At 42.8% G+C, this 22671-nt stretch overlaps 1 protein-coding gene across 1 annotated transcript; it reads left to right on the forward strand.

Moving 5' to 3' along the window:
• Positions 1 to 1927: 1927 nt before the first annotated feature.
• LOC103651489 (phosphoglucomutase, chloroplastic) lies at positions 1928 to 10323 on the forward strand. Its single transcript, XM_008677133.4, has 22 exons — positions 1928 to 2329; positions 3383 to 3448; positions 3582 to 3626; positions 3704 to 3796; positions 3887 to 3939; positions 4313 to 4364; positions 4458 to 4526; positions 4900 to 4968; positions 5074 to 5196; positions 5268 to 5320; positions 5584 to 5662; positions 5745 to 5809; positions 6062 to 6129; positions 7981 to 8099; positions 8179 to 8253; positions 8364 to 8479; positions 8633 to 8774; positions 8978 to 9059; positions 9154 to 9200; positions 9281 to 9358; positions 9445 to 9550; positions 9644 to 10323. Exons 1-22 carry the CDS (start codon positions 2180 to 2182, stop codon positions 9709 to 9711), a joined length of 1818 nt encoding a protein of 605 aa, XP_008675355.1. The 5' UTR covers positions 1928 to 2179; the 3' UTR covers positions 9712 to 10323.
• The last annotated feature ends 12348 nt before the right edge of the window (positions 10324 to 22671 follow it).

Below are 22671 nucleotides of genomic sequence, written 5' to 3' on the forward strand. Positions count from 1 at the left end.
GCAACATGCTTTGCATTATCAATCACATAGTATATTTCTGCTAATACCAATGTTAGCTCAACCTTCTCCCTCCAAAAGGGATAAATGGAGCTATTCAATTACTTGAGTCCAAAATTACACTCAAGAGATTCAAAATCTTAGGTAATGATGCTTTGGGAACAAACAAACTTAAATCAATATACATGAATAATTCAATATTCATTTAAATTAAACATGCATAATACTTGATGAAAAATTATTTCAATTCTAAATCACCTTTAGGTAGAACTGGAGTAGAATAAAAAACTATTAAAATGATATTCGCTTCGACTCCTTATAGTATTCTAAAAATAAATATCCTTATAGTATTCTAAAAATAAATATCCATATCGATTACAATTTAATTAAAGAATAAGAATAAAACAAATTTTAGTAGCGAACACTTATCTAAAACTTAAATTTAATTTAAAACATAGCTCAAAAGAATTAACTTAATATTCTTCTAGCAAGTACAATTTTAAACAGTGCTAAAAAATAATGTATATGTATTTTTATACTTAAAAATACATAAAATAAAATATACTTTGTTTGGCCAAACTAGCCCAAACCATCCCAGAGTGTCAACCCAATATAGTCGGTTTGATAAATTTTGACATGTGTGCATTAGCCTCCAACCTAGGCCTAGGCGACCAAAGTGTGACCCACCTAGGCCAAAAGAGGTTCACTCCCCCTAGACGCATATGAGCCGTTGGCTCCAATCCAAGTATCCAACGATTAATATCGCTCAACATTGGGTATAAAAGGCGTTTTTTTCGTCGCCCCCTATAGCCATTTCACTTCTCTCCTCGACACGACTCTTTGCCCTCTCCTTTGCGAGTCCTCTCTTCATCCTTCCTTTTCCAACTCTGGTAAGAGATAGATCATGTCAAAGTGGCATAAGCGCGCGCACAACCCGCTAGTGCACACACACACACACCTGAGAGTGAATGTGCCACCGTTGAGCGGCCTTATGGTGGTGCCCTAAGAAATGCGAGTGCATGCAACCACGAGTCCAACATCAGTGGCGCCTCGTTTTGTGGCGGTCAGCGTCACCGATGATTAAGGTAAGACCATTGAACCTCTTCTTGTTCTTTTATTTGCTCGAGTGAGTGCGATCTAAGGATTTTAGGGTTAGGGTTTGGAGATTTTGGAATTCTGATTTAGGGTTAGAAATTAGTTGCAATTTCACGATCCCTTTCTTCTACTTATTGCTGTAAAGCTAAAAACCTAGAGTCTTAATGTATTGTTGTTCGGGTTCTTTCAAAACTAAAGACATTTAATGTTAGAGTTTGGGTAATAAACCTGGCTCTGATACCACAGTTATAGTTTTATGATCTCAACCTCGTAAGTCTAGTCACTAAATCAAATGAAACTTAGGTGCATATTTTTATGATTGGAGGAGGTCGTCATGAAAAGATAAAAATCCGACGCACAATAAAAATCGACGAACGGTGTTCGATAAAGTATAAATGGTAGTGACAGTTTTCTAGCTAGAGATAGATCATATCTAGTTAGATATGTAGAAGTTTGAGATGGTATCAACAAGTATTGCTTGGTGTACCGGTCATATTTTCTATTTATTTACCTGTTATAAATTAAAGGAGAGATCGCTATAAAAAAGTATACAATCAAGATGATTATTACACAACTAAAACGCGAGATGTAACTTGATCTGGTGACCGAGTCCGAATAAAATTCAAACCAACAGTTTGGTCTTGGCGCGCCGGCCACAAGCTCAGCATAGTCCTCCGTAGCTTGGTGCGCTGGCCACAAGTTTGCCGCTGTCGGGAGCTCATTTCGTAGCCAGGCCACGTCCTATCATGCGGCCCCCACAAATCATGAAGGTTGTCGTGTCTAGCAGGCGATACGAGTATACGACCACCTGAGCCGCAAACGCCAACTTCATTCTTTTTTCCTTTTTTCTTTCTCGTCCACGTTAGATTTTTTTTCTCTTATCTCTCTCGTCCATTTTCGTGAGCTGTCTTGGACGTAGCTTATCGTAGCTATTCTCGTGTCCCTCTCCCAGACTCCCACCACCACACAAACTGCCCTCGCGGCCTCGCCCGTCGCCCCTCTCGATCACTTCTCTCCCGACACTCTCTCACTCCCGTGTCGTGTCTAGCGCCGACGGCGTTGCTACCGGAGCCGGCCAGCGGCCACGATGCCTACAATGCACGCGCTTCGCCTATGCCCGCTGCTCTCCACCATCCGATCCACACCACCGCGGGCCACTGCCGCAGCCCGCCAGGGCGCGCTCTTCGTCGCCCGCTGCTCCTCCGCCGGGACGCCGTCAGCCGCCCAGGCGCTCAAGGTATGGTTCCTCTGGTTTAGACCCCATTCCCCATCCCGCCGTTTCCGGCCGCCGTTGAGGCGTGAAGTCGTCTCCCGTCCCTTTGGGAGTTTGGGTTTTTGAGTGGTCGGATTGGTGGCGCCGGGTTCTAGGGCTCCATGCCTCCATCCCGTGCAATTGTACTTGTAATCATCCCTTCCCGTCAGAATTTGGGCCCACCGACCGTGTCTGAGATGTGTGGGCGCGCGAATGTATGTGCTATTTTGTTTTTCGTGGAGCCCGATTTGGGTTGCGTTTTTTCTGCTGGGATCCATAGTTTTTGCGGGTTCGTTTGTTTCTCCAGACGCATTTGTTGCAAAACTGCTTGTGTGGTGCCCTTGCTGTGTTTTGGATTAATTATCCGTCACTGTAGCTTATATGCATGTGTTCATAACTGGAAGAGCAGGAATGTGCCTGAAGAAGTGAAGCTGATGCTATTCGCTAGTCTTTCTGTGGAGGATGAAGGCAAGAAGGACAACTGGTTTAGTTTAATGTTTGCTTTAATAGTTCTGTTTCGGTTTTTGGTTTTCTTTCTATGGATAGGTGTTCCCCACCTGAATGCTATATCTGAACATGTGTGTCTTTGCTTAATGCTAAGGGCAACGACTGCTATGCAAGCAGTCCGTCTGTGCAAGCGTGGAAGCAAATCATCTGATCTATTAGATTACGATCCAACCGCAGATACAACAATTATTTGTTAAGGGTTTTTTTATAAAGATTATTGAACTGGTGATGGAAGGGTTTAAGTGTTAAATGTGACCTACGGTTGGATCACGATCTAATGGATCAGATGGTTTGCTTGCACGCTTGCACAGAAGGACTGCTTGCATAGCAGTCGTTGTCAATGCTAAGACTGGGCAGAGCTCTATCATTCTAAAAAATGCATGTGTTCATGCGTTTTTCAACTTAGGAACCATTGTATACTCCATTGGGGAGTTTCTTTTTGAAACAATGGTTTAGGGGACCATCGAGTTGTCTTGTACTTTTGGTGTGATGCACAATCTCACATAATCATTACTGTAATTTTTTGTGTAGATCAGTTCAATCCCGACCAAGCCAGTTGAGGGGCAGAAGACTGGGACTAGTGGCCTGAGGAAAAAGGTTCTCCATTTGATTGCTTCCGAGCTATGCAGATTTAGTAGTATATTTTATTCCTCTGGAAAACATTGCTGTACAGGTTCCTGTATGGTGACACATAATGGATTGCGATAGCATTCTGTGCTGTTCTTTTCAGGTGAAAGTATTCCAGCAGGAGAACTACCTTGCTAATTGGATTCAGGTGTGCTGCAATTTGTTGCTGTTGCACTTATGTAGATCATAAGCCCTATTGATTTATCCATTTTCTGTGGTTTCAAGGCTCTATTCAATTCCTTGCCCCCTGAAGATTATGTGGGTGCAACCCTTGTACTTGGGGGTGATGGCCGGTACTTTAACAAGGAGGCTGCTCAGGTACAGATTAAACTGTAGAATGAGCACATATTTATTTGACCCATGTTTGTTTGTACATATTTGTGAGTACCTGTACTGCTGGAACTATAGATCATCATTAAGATTGCAGCTGGAAATGGAGTTCAGAAGATCATAGTTGGCAGGTAAGGAATCAGCTGAAATTATCATTTTTTAAGAATGAATCAGAAACTATTAGAGGTGGGCCTATTTGTTCAACTAAAATTATTGAAAAACTTCCAGTAGATTATCATGTACGTTTATTCATAGAATACAGATTAAAGCTTGCAGCATGCACCCTGTGAACACATAAAATATTCAATTAAACAATTTTATGATTCTGCCACAAAACTATCTTTCTGTATGTTGATCACTTGATGTTGAGTTGATGCTGTTCTTTGGAAATGATATATACTTTCCTTCGATTTAACATGCTTTCCCAGTATTCCTCTACCGAACTTTTTATTTCCCATACTTCATGTCTTGTTATTGTCTGAATGGTCATCATTTTGTCTGCAGGAATGGTCTACTGTCAACACCTGCTGTATCTGCTGTAATTCGTAAAAGAAAAGTATGCTTTGGATCTTCTATAAATTAATTATGTGGATGACTATCCACTTTGTCCATTTTTTTTTTATTTTTGTATGGTTTCTATATTTTTTAGGCCAATGGCGGCTTTATCATGAGTGCAAGCCATAATCCAGGTGGACCAGACAATGACTGGGGTATTAAGGTGTGCTAGGCAATAAAAAGATGTGTATTGTGTTTTCCTTCTACAGTGGTGATTTATTGAATCCAAGTGGATAATGACATGGAATGTTTGAGCGAGCAGTACTGAACAAAAACTTTACTATTTCTAGAAATCAAGGTTACCAGCCATGGATGTTCCTTTTATGGGAAAAAAGACAAATAAAATTCTTTACATGTTTATATATTTTCTGCATCTTGCAAATCAAGCAATTGACAACACATCTAGTTATGCTTTAGCTAATATTTGGAATGAAAAAAAAATATATTCGTATGGTGATATTTAAAGATGATGCAATTTTGTTACCTTATTCGTGAGATTTCAAACTATTCTGATGTAAAATATTGTTTTCTCACAGTTTAACTACAGCAGTGGACAGCCAGCACCGGAGACGATTACTGATCAAATTTATGGAAACACACTATCAGTATGTAGCTTTAACATTTGATTTTACACTATAAATCATCATATGCATATCTACTGTTCGTTTCTTGTATTGTTGCTGATGTGCAATGCTAATTTTCTGCTGCAGATTTCTGAAATAAAAACAGCAGACATTCCTGATACTGATTTGTCCTCTGTTGGAGTTGTAAGCTATGGTGATTTCGCCATAGAAGTGATAGATCCTGTTTCAGATTACCTTGAACTAATGGAGGTATGCAGTGAATATTACGGAGCAATACCCTGTTTTTGTTTCACTAATAATTTGTTTGTTTTGGCTTGCAGAATGTGTTTGACTTCCAACTTATCAAGGATTTGCTTTCTCGGCCTGATTTCAGGTCTTCCTCTCTCTGACTCTCTATGTATCTTTTTTTTGTATTTACATTTTATAGTGAGTGTGTTACTTGAGTAATAATGTAGCTACTAAACGGTTAAACCCCTTATAATCCTCATGTTCATATTGACGTACTATTCGTACATGTTCTTATTCACCAGTGTCTTTGGCTATTCTTAGCAAAAGTTTCTCATTGGTTGTTCTTGGTAATATGAGCATGTTATTAAAAAGCACATATTAAGTTAAATATTTGGCTCAATTTTACAGGTTCATATTTGATGCAATGCATGCAATTACTGGTGCGTATGCCGGACCCATTTTTGTTGAGAAACTTGGAGCTGATCCGGTAGCACATTAATTTACTTGATACAAAGCCTTTAGTTGTCTTGAAAGATTATTTCGTTTGATGCTAAATACCTTGTTTTCAGGACTGCATATTAAATGGGGTGCCTCTTGAAGATTTTGGAAATGGCCATCCAGATCCAAATCTAACGTATGTGTATCAATTCTGGTATAAGGGTTATGTTTATCAAAATGTGAACAAATATTTATCCATTTATTTTCTACTTTTTTATACTTTTTTGAAACAACTCTTCTTTGCTAATTGATTGGAATTTCAATGAAACCCTATGTTTCGAAGACACTAGTTGAATTTTCAATTTCTTATGCCGAAATGAAATCCTAGTGATACAATAATTTAAGATTTACAGGATGTACTAATTAATTGACTGTTGTTGTTTTACAGTTACGCTAAGGAGCTTGTTTTTACTATGTTTGGAACCCATGCACCTGACTTTGGTGCAGCAAGTGATGGTATGTCTGGACCCAGACTGCTACTTTGTTACCATGTTCTCAGTATTGGATATGCCCAAAGTTCAATGTTCTAGCTTATGCAATGAAAAGTTGTCAGTTCAAGATGAAGCATTCTATGAAAGCATTAATCCACTAGCTTAGATTTATTCAGAAGTTATCAAATCATACATTCTCTCTGGCTTTCCTTTCTCGAAGAGAATTCTTTTAGCCATTGACCTTGTGAACTGAATGATGGTCATGTAGAAGCTAGTAATTTACTCCATTTCATTCAGTTAGATTTAGTGCATATCTAGAACTGTCCATGTAAATTACATACCGCTAGTGCACATATTTACATTTGAATTCTTATTTTATAAGAAGTTTTTAGTTTCTAACTTAACATTGTCATTTAAATCTGAAAATGCACTGCTGTTGTGCTGGCAAACTCCGTGCTATAGATGAAAGCGGAAATGTAAAGTTTACCACATTTCGTTTATAGGTTTTAAGGCATATTTGGGGAAAACAGAATTTGTAACGGAAACCGCAATATCAAAGTGGTATCTATTTTTATCATTTCCGACCATTTAAGCAATTTACCTATATTTGTTTGCTATGAAGTATGAACTTGTACTCTTAATCTCTAAATTGCTGCTAATTACTAAGTATTGACCTTCTGATGTCCTGCTAGAGCGTTGATGCCTAATTGGCACCTAGGTGCCCAGGCGCCCAGTTGGCGCTTGTCTTCACCGTGGCGCCGTGATAACCTTGGTTAGGAGTTTAGATCTGTCCGTAGAGTCTAGATACCCAATATCTGATATCGTGTCTGTATCTTAATACTCAAAACACACACATATATATGATGTTGATATCCATTCATATCTTATCTGACACAACTAGGGCTGGAAAATTAGTTTGAGGCTCGCGAGCCGGCTCGAGCTCGCGAGCCTTGCAAAAATGATCAATTTATGGAATAATAATGAATATTAGATACTTTATGGATAATAGCTCATTTTTTAGTCTTTGATGATGAATATATTACAAGTTATAATTTAATTTACTCATAATGTAGAATGATGATTCTATATTTCAAATTTACATAATGTTAATTCACCACATAATGCAACGATAATTACCAGAATATGGCCTGCGAGCCGAGCCGGCTCGCGAGCCAAGGTCGAGCCGAGCCTCTTTCGCCAGCTCGTGGAATGGACGAGCCGAGGCGAGCCGAGCCGAGCTCGTTCATGCACCGAGCCGCACCGAGCCGAGCTCGGCTCGGCTCGTTTCCAGCCCTAGACATAGCTGACACTATCCATTTTTGAATCTGAATCTGAGAAACATTATAGCTATCTGTATGCATACCTGTAGACATCTGTGTGTATCTGACCATTTACATCCCTATGCATGCTCCAATGCTTAACTCTAGCCGACCCATCCCCATCCATGTGACTTACTCCCTTACTTGCAGTCACGACAAATGACTTCCGCGCCCTGCTGCCCCTCTTCCATGTTGAAATTTATGTCAACTTTGCCTTGTGCTTTCTTGAACTTAAACCACGTATTGTTAGATGTTTGAATTGTTTATTCTTGTTGGTTTGTAAGGTGGCATGGTACTTTGTTACCATCTTTTTACCATAGAATCACCGACCAATACTAACTATATGCTGGTGCTGTGTGCGTTTCCAGCAATATCACTTTCAATTTCATTTCTTTAAAAGATATATGAAAATAAAACAGTTTACACTTTTCCTGACCATTTTCATAACTACTCCATTCTATATTTGGTTTGTTGCATTTTATAGTGATATTTATTTATTGTTTCAAGCAAATGCTTGGTCTAACTGAATAACAACTGATAAGCATGAATTGTTTCAGGTGATGGTGATCGGAACATGATTCTTGGGAAAAGGTTCTTTATTACCCCATCAGACTCTGTTGCAATAATTGCAGCCAATGCACAGACAGCAATTCCTTATTTCCAGTTTGGTACAAAAGTAATGTGATGTCACTTCGCTTGCTTCTCATTTTTGTCTTGGAGATGGTAGGAGTCTTTAAGCTTGAACTATTTTTTAGGGACTCGCGAGATCAATGCCAACCAGTGGTGCTCTTGATCGTGTTGCCGAGAAATTGAATGTTCCATTCTTTGAGGTACCATTGCCATAGAGCTTCACTGTTCATTGTCATATATACAAACTGACAAAGTGTTGTAAACCTGTAATTTCTACTTGATCATCTAAGACTAAGATGCCACTTCTTAGGTTCCAACAGGCTGGAAATTTTTTGGCAACCTAATGGATGCAGGAAAATTGTCTATTTGTGGAGAGGAAAGTTTTGGGACTGGATCTGATCACATCAGAGAGAAGGATGGCATCTGGTAAGAAGTAAATTACTTATCAGCTGTAGATTTTGTTAATCAATTTTTTCTTTGTAAGTTCTAAACAGAGAAGCTTTGGACATCATTCATGTTTCTGTTTGTGTGAAATGTCTGTAGACAACTTCCATACTCTTATCAACTCTTGACTCTCAGGGCTGTTCTGGCTTGGCTTTCCATACTTGCACACCGGAACAAGGATAAGAAGGTCGGAGAGAGATTAGTGTCAGTTGAAGATATTGCTATGGAGCACTGGAAAACCTATGGCAGGAATTTCTTTTCTAGATACGATTATGAGGTATTTAATCAAATGGTTTCCTGATATTACACTTAAGGCCATATATCTTGGAACCACCTGATCAAATTTCTTGCACAGTCATAGTAATCTGAATTTGCCAAGAATAATTTGAGTGCATATTTCTTCTTAATTAAAAAGCCACCTAATTCCTCCTAAGTTGGCTGAGTTTTTTTGGTTTAACCAATGATTTTGTAATTCTACAGGCGTGTGAATCACACAGTGCAAACCAGATGATGGATCACCTTAGAGATGTTATGGCAAATAGCAAGCCTGGAGAGAAATACGGTTTGTTTGCATGCATCCTTTTTATCTAGTTGCTCTTGATTTTACTTTGTAAGGAAACCTGCTGAAAAATGATGCTTTCGATTTTGTGATGCAGGAAATTACACCCTCCAATTTGCTGATGATTTCAGCTATACTGATCCTGTATGATCTGCTTCTCTCTTCCGCTCCCCTGCATGTGTGAAATGAATGGCATAAATCACCCTTTTGCTTCCATATCACAGGTAGACGGTAGTACGGTATCAAAACAAGGACTTCGATTTGTTTTCACTGATGGATCTAGGATTATCTTCCGGCTTTCGGTACATCTGTTGCTTCGTTTCCTGAAAAATATATAAAAATTGTTGACGTTTGATCTAAAACAATATGATTAAGTATGCTCCTGCAGGGAACCGGATCTGCTGGAGCTACTATCCGCCTCTACATAGAACAATTTGAATCTGATATCTCGAAGCATAGTCTCGATGCTCAAACAGCTTTGAAGCCTTTAATAGGTTACTATCTTGTGCTCTTCCATGGAATTTTTTATATTCAACTTTGAAATTATTTACATGCCAATACTTAATCTTTGATAATTTCTAATGCAGACCTGGCTTTGTCTGTTTCGAAGCTCAAGGACTTCACAGGAAGAGAGAAACCTACTGTCATAACATAGGCCCTGTTTGTTTCGGCTTTTGGCAGCTTCTGGCCACCAAAAGCTACTGCGTACTGTCAAACGCTCAGCTTTTCAGCCAGCTTCTATAAAATTCGTTGGGGGCAAAAACCATCTAAAATCAAATAAACACATAATCGGTTGAGTCGTTGTAATAGTAGGAATTCATCACTTTCTAGATCCTGAGCCTTATGAACAACTTTATCTTCCTACACACATAATCGTAATGATACTCAGATTCTCCCACAGCCAGATTCTCCCCACAGCCAGATTTTCAGAAAAGTTGGTCAGAAAAAAGCTGAACCAAACAGCCCCATAATATTTAGATGTTGTTGTCCTCGGCCATACCAACTGAGCAGCATGGGCCAAGAATTGAACTGATGGAAAATATGTATCATTAGGACAAATTCCGCCAGAATAAGTTGTTCCTCGGAAGTGTTTTGAGCACCTCCAGCATCTTCCAAATATATCTCCAATAAGATATTAGTGGGATAACATATGGCAGATGTTATCAAATAATGTAAATATAGATCGAACACGAGACATGTTTTACGTGGAGAACTCTTGTATGAAAAAAAAATCATGGATGCTAACTCGTGATTTTCATTGTATTCACTATACTAGTAAAGTTCACAAAACACGGAAGATGAGTAGTCGACTCTTGATGTGCGGCTTACAGTATGCATTTATAGGCCGGACTGCTTGCAGTTAAATACGAAGATAAATTCGCTAATTAACATAACTAGGACCCTCAACCATGGGGCTAAACTATCTACAAGAGTCATGTTAGGATTCGGATCATATTCCAATAAACTCTACTTTATAATGAGTTCTATCTTATATCAAATAAAGTGACAATCGATCAACCCACTTCAATAATCTACTTTATAATGAATTCTATCTTATATCAAATAAAGTGACAATCGATAAACCCACTTCAATAATCTACTTTATAATGAATTCTATCTTATATCAAATAAAGTGACAATCGATCAACCCACTTCAATAATCCATCGTTAGAAGTCACTAGGATTTAGGGCCCGTTTGGTTCCTAAAGTTTAGTTAGAAGACTAACATTTAGTCCCTACCTTGTTTAGTTCTAGGGACTAAAAGTATTCAAAACACATTAAATGAACCATAAGAAGGCCAAAATATCTCTTAGCACTCTCCCGCCATTAGTACAACTTAAATAAAGAAGAGGCAAAAGTAGAATTTATATGGTTTAGTCCCTTTTAGTCAACATTTGTGGGACTGAGACTAAAACAGTTTAGTCCCTATTTTAGTCCCACAGTTTGGCAATTTAGGGACTAAAATTGAGGGACCACTCTTTAGTCCCTAAAACCAAAAGGGGCCTTAGACTAAAATATTAATGGCATGTTTGGTTCCTTTAGTCCAAGGACTAAAGTTTAGTTAGGGGACTAAAGTTTAGTCCTTACCCTGTTTAGTTATAGAGACTAAAAATATTTTGCACATTAAATAAATTATAAGATGACCAGAACATCCCTTAAAATTCTTCCGCAATTAGTGTAACTAAAATAAATGAGAGGCCAAAAGTGAAATTAATATGATTTAGTCTCTTTTAATAACCCCTTAAGAGACTATAGACTAAAACAACCATATTTTAGTCCTACCATTTGGCAATTTAGAGATTAAATGAGACTAAAATGAAGGGATTAATCTTTAGTCCCTCAAACCAAGACCTTAACTAAGCCATGGCATAGCTCAAACATAGTTTCTAGAATAGACTTTATTAACATATCAGTAGGATTGTCATTAGTATTTATCTTGGATACCGTAATACCACCTCTAGCAATGACACCTTAAATAAATTATATCTCACATCAATGTGATTTGTTCTTTTATAAAAAATATTTGATCTTTAATTAGACAAATAGCACTCTATCTATCACAATATATAGTGATGTAATAGGCAACCCCATAAATTTTAGAGCATAACCCTCTCAACCAAATAGCTTCCTTACAAGCTTCAGAAATAGCTATATATTAAGCTTCTATAGTAAACAGAGCAACAATAGCCTACAAACATGTTTCCTAGCTAACAACATATCCACGAATGGTAAAAACTCGGGCGACCATGTTATGCGAAGTTCATGGCTATCCCTAACTACACCTAACTAAAGATCAAAATGCTGAGCCCCATGGATACCATCACCGTAAGCACCAAAGTGCGCCATGCGTATGAGTGCGAAGTTAAGTGTTGTGACTTAGCCAAGGGAGCTGCTGCTAACTAGGAGCTCTTAGAGATGCTCCGGACCATGGACAAGCAAACACCCTATGTGAAGAGGATGGGCACGACTTTCAAGCCAGTGAAAGACGTAAAAGAGGTGCCCCTGGATCCCGAGCGCGTCGACGGACGAGTGGTGCGTGTTGGGTCCAACCTCTCCCAAAAATAAGAAAGTGTGCTCCTCGACTTCCTCTACATGGAAAATGACATTTTTGCCTGGAAACCCTCTTGCATGAAGGGCATTTCGAGGTATGTCATCGAGCACTCTTCATGGATCAATCATGGAAACCGGTGAAGCAGCGGCTGCACCGCTTCTCGAAGAAAAGCGCAAGGCCATCAGGGAGGAGATTAGCAAGCTTCTCACAGCCGGTTTTATTTGAGAAATTAACCACCCTAAGTGGCTGGCCAACCTCGTGTTGGTCTGAAAGAAAAGCCGGAAATGGAGAATGTGTGTCGATTCCACTGACCGAAATAAGGCATGCCCAAAAGATCCATTCCCCCTCCCGCACATCGATCAGGTGGTCGATTCCACCACAGGTTGGGAAGTTCTGAGTTTTCTGGACGCTTACTTGGGCTATCACCAATCACGATGAAGGAGTCCAACCAATTGACAACATACTTCATCACCCCTTTTGGTTCGTATTGCTATGTGGCGATGTCGTTCAGTATGAAGAACACGGGGCCACATACCAGCGGTGCATGATCAAATGATTTGGTGACCTCATCGAAAGAACCACGGGAGCATACGTCGACGATATCATGGTCAAGACCAGGCGGTACGAAGGCTTCATACATTACCTAAGAGAAAGATGTGATAGGCTAAAAGCCAATGGTATCAAATTGAACCCTAAGAAGTGTGTCTTCGGTGTCCTAAGGGGCATGTTGCTTGGCTTCTTGGTTTCAGAGCGGGGTATCGAGGCCAATCTAGAAAAAGTTTTGGCCATCACAAATATGGTGCCCATACGAGATCTCAAGGGAGTCTAGCGAGTCATGGGATGTCTGACCTCCCTCGGTTGCTTCGTGTCATGCCTCGGAGAGCGCAGACTACCACTATATAAGCTGTTGAGGAAAATTGGCTGCTTTGAATGGTCAATTGAGGCACATGAGGCCCTCGACGGCCTCAAGAGTCTCCTGACCTAGACCCCCATTCTGGTCCCGCCAGAGGATAAGGAGCCGCTCTTGCTCTACGTTGCGGGGACTACTCAGGTAGTCAGTTTGGTGCTAGTTGTCGAAAGGCAAGAAGGAGAAGGTTTGCGCCCGCTTCAGCGTCCCGTCTACTTCTTAAGCGAGGTCCTCACAGTCACGAAAATTTGCTACCCCCATGTACAAAATCTCATGTACATTATCTTAATTACTAACGAAAACTTAGACACCATTTCAAATTGCATCCCATCACTGTGGTGATGTCGTTCCCTTAGGTGAGGAAACCCACAATCCGGACATTTCTGGGAGGATCGCCAAATGAGCTCTTGAGTTGATGGGATATAGAATCTCCTGCACCCCGTGAACAACGATCAAATCATAAGTCCTCGCCGACTTCGTCGCGGAGTGGACCGAGACCCAAATAGCACCAGCACTGACCAACATTTTGATGGGTCGTTAATAAAGGAGGGGGCCGGCAGCGACATCGTCTTCACGTCACCGTCAGGGGAGTAGCTACGATATGTTGTGCGACTATGTTTTCAAGCCTATAATAATGTAGCCAAATACAAAGCCCTCACGAATGGCCTATGCATTGTCGTAGAGTTGGGCGTCCGATGCTTAGACGTCCAAGGGGACTCCCAACTTGTCGTAGGACAAGTGATGAAGGACTCAGAATGTCATGACTGTAAGATGGTGGTGTATTGTCGAGAGGTATGGAGGCTCAAGGATTCGACGGCCTTGAGCTAAATCACATTCCTCGACAAAATAACGAGTGGACGGCCTCGCAAAAAATGGCATCGCGACGAGTGACCGTCTCGCCGAGGGTCTTTGCTACCAACCTTTTCAGGCCAACCGTTCGTTACGACGAGGCCTACCAAGAGGGTGGGCAACCCTCAAGCACTGGCCCTTTGACACCAGAGTTGGTCGTTATTGTGGAAGGAACGTACCTCCCAATCGGTCCTGTAGATGATTGGAGAACATCGTATCGTAGCTTGCTAACTAATGGCGTACCTCCTCAAGATGAAACAAAGGCATGAAGGCTTCATCGATGGGCCAAGTCTTTCGCCGTGATTGGGGAAGATCTCTACAAAAGGGGCATATCGAATAAGACAATTATGCATCCTGATTGAATAGGGAAAACAACTCCTGGAAGACATCCACAGCGGAACCTGCGGGCACCACGCTGCCCCGAGGAGCCTCGTGGAGAATGCTTTCCGACAGGGCTTCTACTAGCCTACCATGGTATCGTATGCATACCAGGTGGTGAGAACATGCGAAAAGGATGCCACTGTTATGCGCGACAAACCCATCTACCCACGCAGGCGCTCCAAACCATCACTATCACCTGTCCATTCACCGTCTAGGGACTCGATCTGGTCACACCTCTCAGAAAGGCACCTAGGGGCTACACGCACGTCCTAGTCGCGGTTGGTAAGTTCACTAAGTGGATCGAGGTGTGGCATATCATCAGGATCACCTCTGAGCAAGTCGTAAAGTTTGTCACCAACATTATCCAACGCTTCGAGGTACCAAACTCGGTCATAACGGACAATGGTACATAGTTCACCGGGAATAGGTTCCTAGAGTTCTGCGACGAATAGCGCATCTGTGTAGATTGGGTAGTTGTGGCCCACCCCAGGATGATCATGCAAGGCCTCAAGTATCGAGTTTTCACTCGTCTCAAGCAACTTGGACAGCGATGGCCACAGGCGCTAACCGCAATCCTCTGGAGCTTAAGAACGACCCCAAACCGCTCAACCAGATACACATTGTACTTTATGGCGTATGGAGCCGAAGTGGTCCTCCCCACCGACCTCGAGTATGGCGCACCGAGGGTAAAGTTGTATACGAATGAGCAGAATGAGTCAATCTTAGAAGATGTGTTGGACCAACTCGATGTAGCTCACGATGTAGCACTCTTGCGGTCGGCAAGGTACCAGCACGCACAGCAAAGGTACCAAAACTGCCACATTCGAAGAAGGACCCTTCAAATAGCAGACTTAGGGGTTGTTTGGTTTGCCCACCGCCGAACTCGCCAGGCCCAGGAAGCGCTCCCAGGCGTTCAATTTCGAGCGCTTGGGGCTAGGATCGGCTGCCTGGCAGGCATTTGCATGTGAGGGCATGAACCAAACAAGCCCTTAGTGCTTCTGTGCGTCCAGACTAACAAAGACTGACGCAAAATGTCCCCACCATGGGAGGGGCCATTTGTAGTCGGGAAGGTACTTCGCCAGGCACCTACAAGCTGAAGGACGATAAGGGAAGGACGCTCTCCAACATGTGGAACATCGAGCAAATGTGGCAATTTTACACATAGAGAGACCCCGATGCCCCAAGCCAACCTGGTCCCGACCTCGGGTCGGATGCCTCAAGGCTCGGGGGCAAGGGGAGGGGGAAAGCACCAAAGGGCTAGTCTACCTCGTTAACAAATTTTGTGTCCTAATAGGCATTACGTTTATATCCTTCTAACAAGCATGGTCGTGCTAATACCTCTTCTTCTCTTTGTTTTCTATCTGACTCATGCAGGGTCTCGAGAAAATAAAATGGAGCGAAAACCAACTAGGGCACCCTTCGAGAGCGCCCCGACCTAGGGAACTAGGGGTGTGTTTGCTGCCATGGCCCAGCAGCCTGGCTGCGCTCCCGGGCTGCAGCTCCCGTGTTTGTGTCGCCTGGCTTGCTCTGGAGCCCGGCCGTGTGCGTGCAAATTTAGCCTCTCAGCCTGGCTCCATAGAAACGAGGTCAAAGTCCGTTTCATGGGAGCCTGGTTGCTCGCGGCGCAAGGATTCCGTGTTTAGGTAGTTTTAGTCTTCTAGCCCGGCTGCATACTGGGTGACAAACACCAGCGTGTCTGAGCCAGGCTCATATGGTACAAGTGTGCAAACAAAGTGAGTTGGAGTAGCCGGGACAGGCTAGCCTCAGCCTGGACCAGTTGAACGGGCCGAGCTGGCCAGGCACAAGGTCACAAACACGTCCTAGGTGAACGACAAGAGATCACTTTCTGGTAAGGACCCAAACTCGTTCAAATTCTTTTGGCAGGACCAAAAAATGAAAAAGTCCATGGCAAGGCAGTCATGGATTCTGGAGTTCGAAGGCCGATCAATGGAGGGCTCACGACCGCTCCAGCAAAAATAGAGTGAGGGGCAGCCAGAGATGGGCACACTAGCGAGCAGGACCTTGACGTACGAAACGTTAAGGGCATCACCAACTCATGTTCGAGTCATGCGAGAGTTTGACTCATGGTTTAACGCAAAGAGAGGTAGCGAGCCGTCGGTTCTGGTCGAACGGAATCTACAATTATATGAATCGACTCCCGAGAGTATGAGGACGGTCCCCAATGGACCCCACGCTTGGTTCTTGTGGAAGGAACCAGAGCCTCACTCGGATTACCCGCTTGCAACTCTTCGAGTGCAATTGCTAGCCCATCGAGAAAAAGTGTGGTACACCTCAATTCCCCCAATTCCCATGAAGGGGATGCACGGGGGAGAGTAAAACTAAAAAGACAAGACATGCCTCCTAGATGGACCCCTGCATCGAGCAAGGGCTCGAGGCTCGCCCCGCACGAGTATGGTGGATGGGTGAAAGTTGCACGGAAAGCACCCCCAGACCCAAAAGGGCTCAAGACAAAGCAGGATTAGGGGCCCCTCGAAACCCATATGTGTCATTGGAGCAGCTGAGTCGCACGTGGAGCCATGGAAGATTATGAATCGCGAAACTACAGATGATTGCACACTATTCCCTTCACAACACCATCAGAGCACTGCATTCGTAGCAGCATCGAAATCACCTAACAATAGGTCCACATCTGTCGCTGACGAACCCTCAAGCCGACCAACGTCATTGTGGAAATTATCACTGAAGTGTAGCAGTACAATGGCGAGGGCCACAACCACAACCCAGTGAAGTCCCGAGCTCCACGATCTTGTGTGCATGAGCTGGGACATCAAGGAGACGCAAATCGCAGTCCCCACCACGAACGCGAACGAGCCTCGTGGTCTGATTCACGCACAGGTAAAGAGTCGAAAGCTCAGGCTCCAGCAAGCGCTACGAACAATATTGCCAACAAGAACAAAAAACGATGGATCAACTTTTTCATTATTTCGGAAAGTTGCGTCGGAGCATGTTACAATGTGGGGTGAGTGAGTGATGCGAATAATGTCGTCCATAGACAACCTATGTACGACGCGACTTGTCGCCTCATCATAACACTCCAGCATCTTCTCTAGACCCTCATCTGGGATGGCCGAGGGAGGGTCGATGACCTCCCATAGGCTATAGCTAGACCGAAGCTCCCCAATGAGCAGCGCCGCGACGATGCCCCCGCGGACGAAAACTTACAACGCTTCGGACACGACATATGGCATTGTTTTAGCGCTCCGCCAGGGAGGAAACGCAAGCCTCAACAAAGTCCAAGGCCTGACCCCAAGCGGCTGCGCAGCTCCTCCAGCTCGGCTTCCAAATTTGTCGGAAAAAACAATAAAAGTAAGGGAAACCGAAAGGGAAATAGGGTTAAACCTTTTCCTAAATGATTTTGGTGGTTGAATTTCCCAACACAAATAATTAGACTAACTAGTTTTCTCTAGATTATAAGTTCTACTGGTGCCAAAGGTTCAACACAAACCAATAAAAAGTCCAAGAAAGGGTTCAAAAAGAAAGAAGGAAAACCAACCGAAGGCTGCCCTAGTCTGGCGCACCGGACTGTCTGGTGTGCCACCGGACAGTGTCTGGTGCACCACCGGACAATGTCCGGTGCACCAGAGAGATCGACTCTAAACTGCTCAGCTTCGGATTTTTGGAGAGCCACTCCGCTATAATTCACCGGACTGTCCGGTGTGCCACCGGACTGTTCGGTGTGCTATGCGGAGCAACAGCTACTACGCCAACGGTCATCTGCAAAAGTGAACAATGAACGTGAACAGTGCGCGGACAGGGCGCGCAGAGTCAGAGCAGTGCCAGAAGGCGCACCAGACAGTGAACAGTGACTGTCCGGTGCACCACCGGACTGTCCGGTGGTCCCAGCTGTCAGAGCTCCAACGGTCGAACCCTAATGGTTGGGTTACGTGGCTGGCGCACCGGACTGTCCGGTGCGCCCATCGACAGACAACCTCCCCAACAACCATTTTGGTGGGTGGGGCTATAAATACCCCCAACCACCACACTTCAAGGCATCCAAGTTTTCAGCCATTGCATTCAATACAAGAGCTCTAAACTTCACTCCAAGACACAAACAAGAGATCAAATCCTCTTCCAAGTCCGGAATCACTCCAAACAATTAGTGACTAGTGAGAGAGAGACATTTGTGTTCATTTGAGTTCTTGTCGCTTGGATCGCTTTTCTTCTTCCCCATTCTTGTTCTCAACACCTTTGTAATCAAAGCAAGAGACACCAAGTTGTGGTGGTCCTTGTGGGGTCTAAGTGACCCATTTGATTGAGGAGACCGTTTGAGAGAGGGGAAGGGTTGAAAGAGACCCAGTCTTTGTGACCACCTCAACGGGGAGTAGGTTTGCAAGAACCGAACCTCGGTAAAATATATCACCGTGTCATCCGCTTTATTTGCTTGTGATTTGTTTTCACCCTCTCTTTCGGACTCGACTTTATTTCTAACGCTAACCCGACTTGTAGTTGTGCTTAAAGTTTGTAAATTTCAGATTTGCCTATTCACCCCCTCTAGGCGACTTTCAATTGGTATTAGAGCCCGGTACTTCATTAGAGTCTAACCACTCGAAGTAATGTCGGGAGCATCCGCCAAGAGGGAGATGGAGACCGACACAAGCCGCGAGAGAGCTCCATCAAAGGAGTCCGGCGCCAAAGGAAGGGAGGAATCACCTCCCCGAGTCAAGTCGCATCGGAGTGGCGACAAGAAGAAGATGATGAAGAAAGTGGTCTACTACGAGACCGACTCTTCGTCGCCATCCACCTCCCGCTCCGACGCGCCGTCCGTCACTTCTAAGCGCCAAGAGCGCAAGAAGTTTAGTAAGATCCCCTTATGCTACCCTCGCATTTCTAAACGTACTCTATTACTTTCCGTCCCATTAGGCAAACCACCGGTTTTTTACGGTGAAGATTATTGTATGTGGAGTGATAAAATGAGGCACCATCTAACCTCACTCCACACTAGCATTTGAGATGTTGTTGAGTTTGGAATACAGGTACCATCCGTAGGGGATGAAGGATATGATTCAGACAAAGTTGCCCAAATCCGACACTTCAACTCCCAAGCCACTACTATACTCCTCGCCTCTCTAAGTCGAGAGGAGTATAATAAAGTGCAAGGGTTGAAGAGTGCCAAAGAGATTTGGGACGTGCTCAAGACCGCGCACGAAGGAGACGAGGTGACCAAGATCACCAAGAGGGAAATGATCGAGGGGGAGCTCGGTCGATTCATGCTCAACCAAGGGGAGGAGCCACAAGCCATGTACAACCGACTCAAAACCTTGGTGAATCAAGTGCGCAACCTCGGGAGCACAAAATGGGATGACCATGAAATGGTCAAGGTTATTCTAAGATCACTCATTTTTCTTAACCCTACACAAGTTCAATTAATTCGTGGAGATCCTAGATACAAGCTAATGTCTCCCGAGGAGGTTATAGGAAAATTTGTGAGCTTTGAATTGATGATCAAAGGCTCCAAACAAATCATCGAGCGAGGCGCCACCTCCACACCCAAGGTGCAACCCGTTGCCTTCAAAGCAACGGAGGAGAAGAAAGAAGAGTCTACATCAAGTAGGCTCTCCATCGACGCCTCCAAGCTCGACAATGAGGAGATGACGCTCATCATCAAGAGTTTCCGTCAAATCCTCAAGCAAAGGCGGGGGAAAGACTACAAGCCCCGCTCCAAGAAAGTTTGCTACAAATGTGGTAAGCTCGATCATTTTATTGCTAAATGTCCATTGTCTAGTGATAGTGACAGGGGCGATGACAAGAAGGGAAAGAGGAAAGAAAAGAAGAAGTACTACAAGAAGAAGGGCGGTGATGCCCACGTGTGTCGGGAATAGGACTCCGATGAGAGCTCCACCGACTCCTCCTCCGACGAGGATGTCACCAACATCGCCGTCAATAAGGGACTCCTCTTCCCCAACGTCGGCCACAAGTGCCTCATGGCAAAAGACGGCAAAAAGAAGAAGGTAAAATCTAGAGCTACCACCAAATATGCAACATCTAGTGAGGAGGCTAGCTCTAGTGATGATGATGATGATTTGCTTACTCTTTTTGCCAACTTAAACATGCAACAAAAAGAAAAACTAAATGAATTGATTAGTGCTATTCATGAGAAGGATGAACTCTTGGATAGCCAAGAGGACTTCCTTATTAAGGAAAACAAGAAGCATGTTAAGGTGAAAAATGCTTATGCTCAGGAAGTAGAAAAATGTGAAAAATTGACTAGTGAGCTAAGCACTTGCCATGACACTATTTCCAACCTTAGATTTGAGAATGCTAAATTGATTGCTAAGGTCGAGAAGTTAAATGTTTGTGATGATTCTTTTGCCAATCTTAAAAATGATAATGCTAGTTTACTTGCTAAGATTGACAAATTAAATGAATTAATTTCTTGCCTTAAGATTGAGAATGATAAATTAATTTCTAAGGCTAAAAACTTAAATGTTTGCAATGTTTCTGTTTCCAATCTTAGAGATGAGAATGCCATGTTACATGCTAAGATTGATGAATTAAATGCTTGCAAACCCTCTACATCTACTGTTAGTCATGTCTCTATTTGCACTAGATGTAGAGATATTAATGTTGATGCTATTCATGATCACCTAGCTTTAATTAAACAACAAAATGATCACATAGCACAACTAACTAGCAAAATTAATGAGCATGAAATAGAAAATGAAAAATTTAAAATTTCTAGAAGTATGCTTTATAGTGGGAGACGCTCTGGTATTAAGGATGGCATTGACTTCCAAAAGGGAGACAATGTCAAGCTTAATGCCCCTAAGAAATTGTCTAATTTTGTTAAGGGTAAGGCTCCCATGGTTTAGGATAATGAGGGCTATATTGTATATCCTACTGGTTATCCCAAACATAAGATTAGGAGAATTCATTCTAGGAAGTCTCACTCTGGCTCTCATCATGCTTTTATGTATAAGAGTGAGGCATCTAGTTCTAGGCAATCCACTCATGTTAAATTGCCTAAAATGAAATCTCCTATTGCATCAAATGAACCCATTGTTTCATTTAATATTTTTGATGCTTCATATGTTTTAAATAACAAATCAGGCAAAGTAGTTGCCAAATATGTTGGGGGCAAACACAATGGCTCCAAGACTTGTGTTTGGTTACCCAAGGTGCTTGTTTCTAATGTCAAAGGACCCAAGACCGTTTGGGTACCTAAGAACAAGGCCTAAACTTGTTTCGTAGGTTTATGCATCCGGGGGCTCAAGTTAGATCATTGATAGCGGGTGCACAAACCACATGACTGGGGAGAAAAGGATGTTCTCCTCCTATGAGAAAACCATGATCCCCAAAGAGCTATCACATTCGGGGATGGAAATCAAGGTTTGGTCAAAGGACTTAGTAAAATTGCTATATCACCTGACCATTCTATTTACAATGTTTTTCTTGTAGATTCTTTAGATTACAATTTGCTTTCTGTTTCTCAATTATGCAAAAATGGGTTACAACTGTCTTTTTACGGATATATGTGTTACTGTCTTTAGAAGAAGTGATGATTCAGTAGCATTTAAGGGAGTATTAGAGGGTCAGCTATACTTAGTTGATTTTAATAGAGCTGAACTCGATACTTGCTTAATTGCTAAGACTAATATGGGTTGGCTCTGGCATCGCCGACTAGCCCATGTTGGGATGAAGAATCTTCACAAGCTTCTAAAGGGAGAACACATTTTGGGACTAACAAATGTTCATTTTGAGAAAGACATGGTTTGTAGCGCATGTCAAGCAGGGAAGCAAGTTGGTGTTAATCATCCACACAAGAACATCATGACGACCGACAGGCCGCTTGAGCTACTCCACATGGATCTATTCGGCCCGATCGCTTACATAAGCATCAGCAGGAGTAAGTATTGTCTTGTAATTGTGGATGATTATTCTCACTTCACTTGGGTGTTCTTTTTGCAGGATAAATCTCAAACCCAAGAGACCTTAAAAGGATTCTTGAGACAGGCTCAAAATGAGTTCGGCTTAAGGATCAAAAAGATTAGAAGCGACAATGGGACGGAGTTCAAGAACTCACAAATAGAAGGCTTTCTTGAGGACGAGGGCATCAAGCATGAGTTCTCTTCTCCCTACACACCTCAACAAAATAGTGTAGTGGAGAGGAAGAATAGAACTCTACTTGACATGGTGAGGACCATGCTTGATGAGTACAAGACTTCGGACCGGTTTTGGGCGGAAGCAATCAACACCGCTTGCTACGCCATCAACCGTCTCTACCTTCACCGAATCCTCAAGAAGACATCCTATGAACTCCTAACCGGTAAAAAGCCCAATGTTTTATATTTTAGAGTCTTTGGTAGCAAATGTTTTATTCTAGTTAAAAGAGGTAGAAAATCTAAATTTGCCCCTAAGGCTGTAGAAAGCTTTTTACTAGGATATGATTCAAACACAAGGGCATATAG

This window comes from Zea mays, chromosome 3 (genome assembly GCF_902167145.1).
Source record: "Zea mays cultivar B73 chromosome 3, Zm-B73-REFERENCE-NAM-5.0, whole genome shotgun sequence".
Taxonomy (NCBI): Eukaryota; Viridiplantae; Streptophyta; class Magnoliopsida; order Poales; family Poaceae; genus Zea; species Zea mays.

Bases quoted from the DNA above. Each gene is read 5' to 3' on its own strand.
- LOC103651489 (XM_008677133.4), top strand. From the start codon at position 2,180: ATGCCTACAATGCACGCGCTTCGCCTATGCCCGCTGCTCTCCACCATC. The intron at 2,330-3,382 runs GTATGGTTCCTC...TTTTTTGTGTAG, and splicing joins CAGCCGCCCAGGCGCTCAAG to ATCAGTTCAATCCCGACCAA. The intron at 9,201-9,280 runs GTATGATCTGCT...TCCATATCACAG, and splicing joins ATTTCAGCTATACTGATCCT to GTAGACGGTAGTACGGTATC.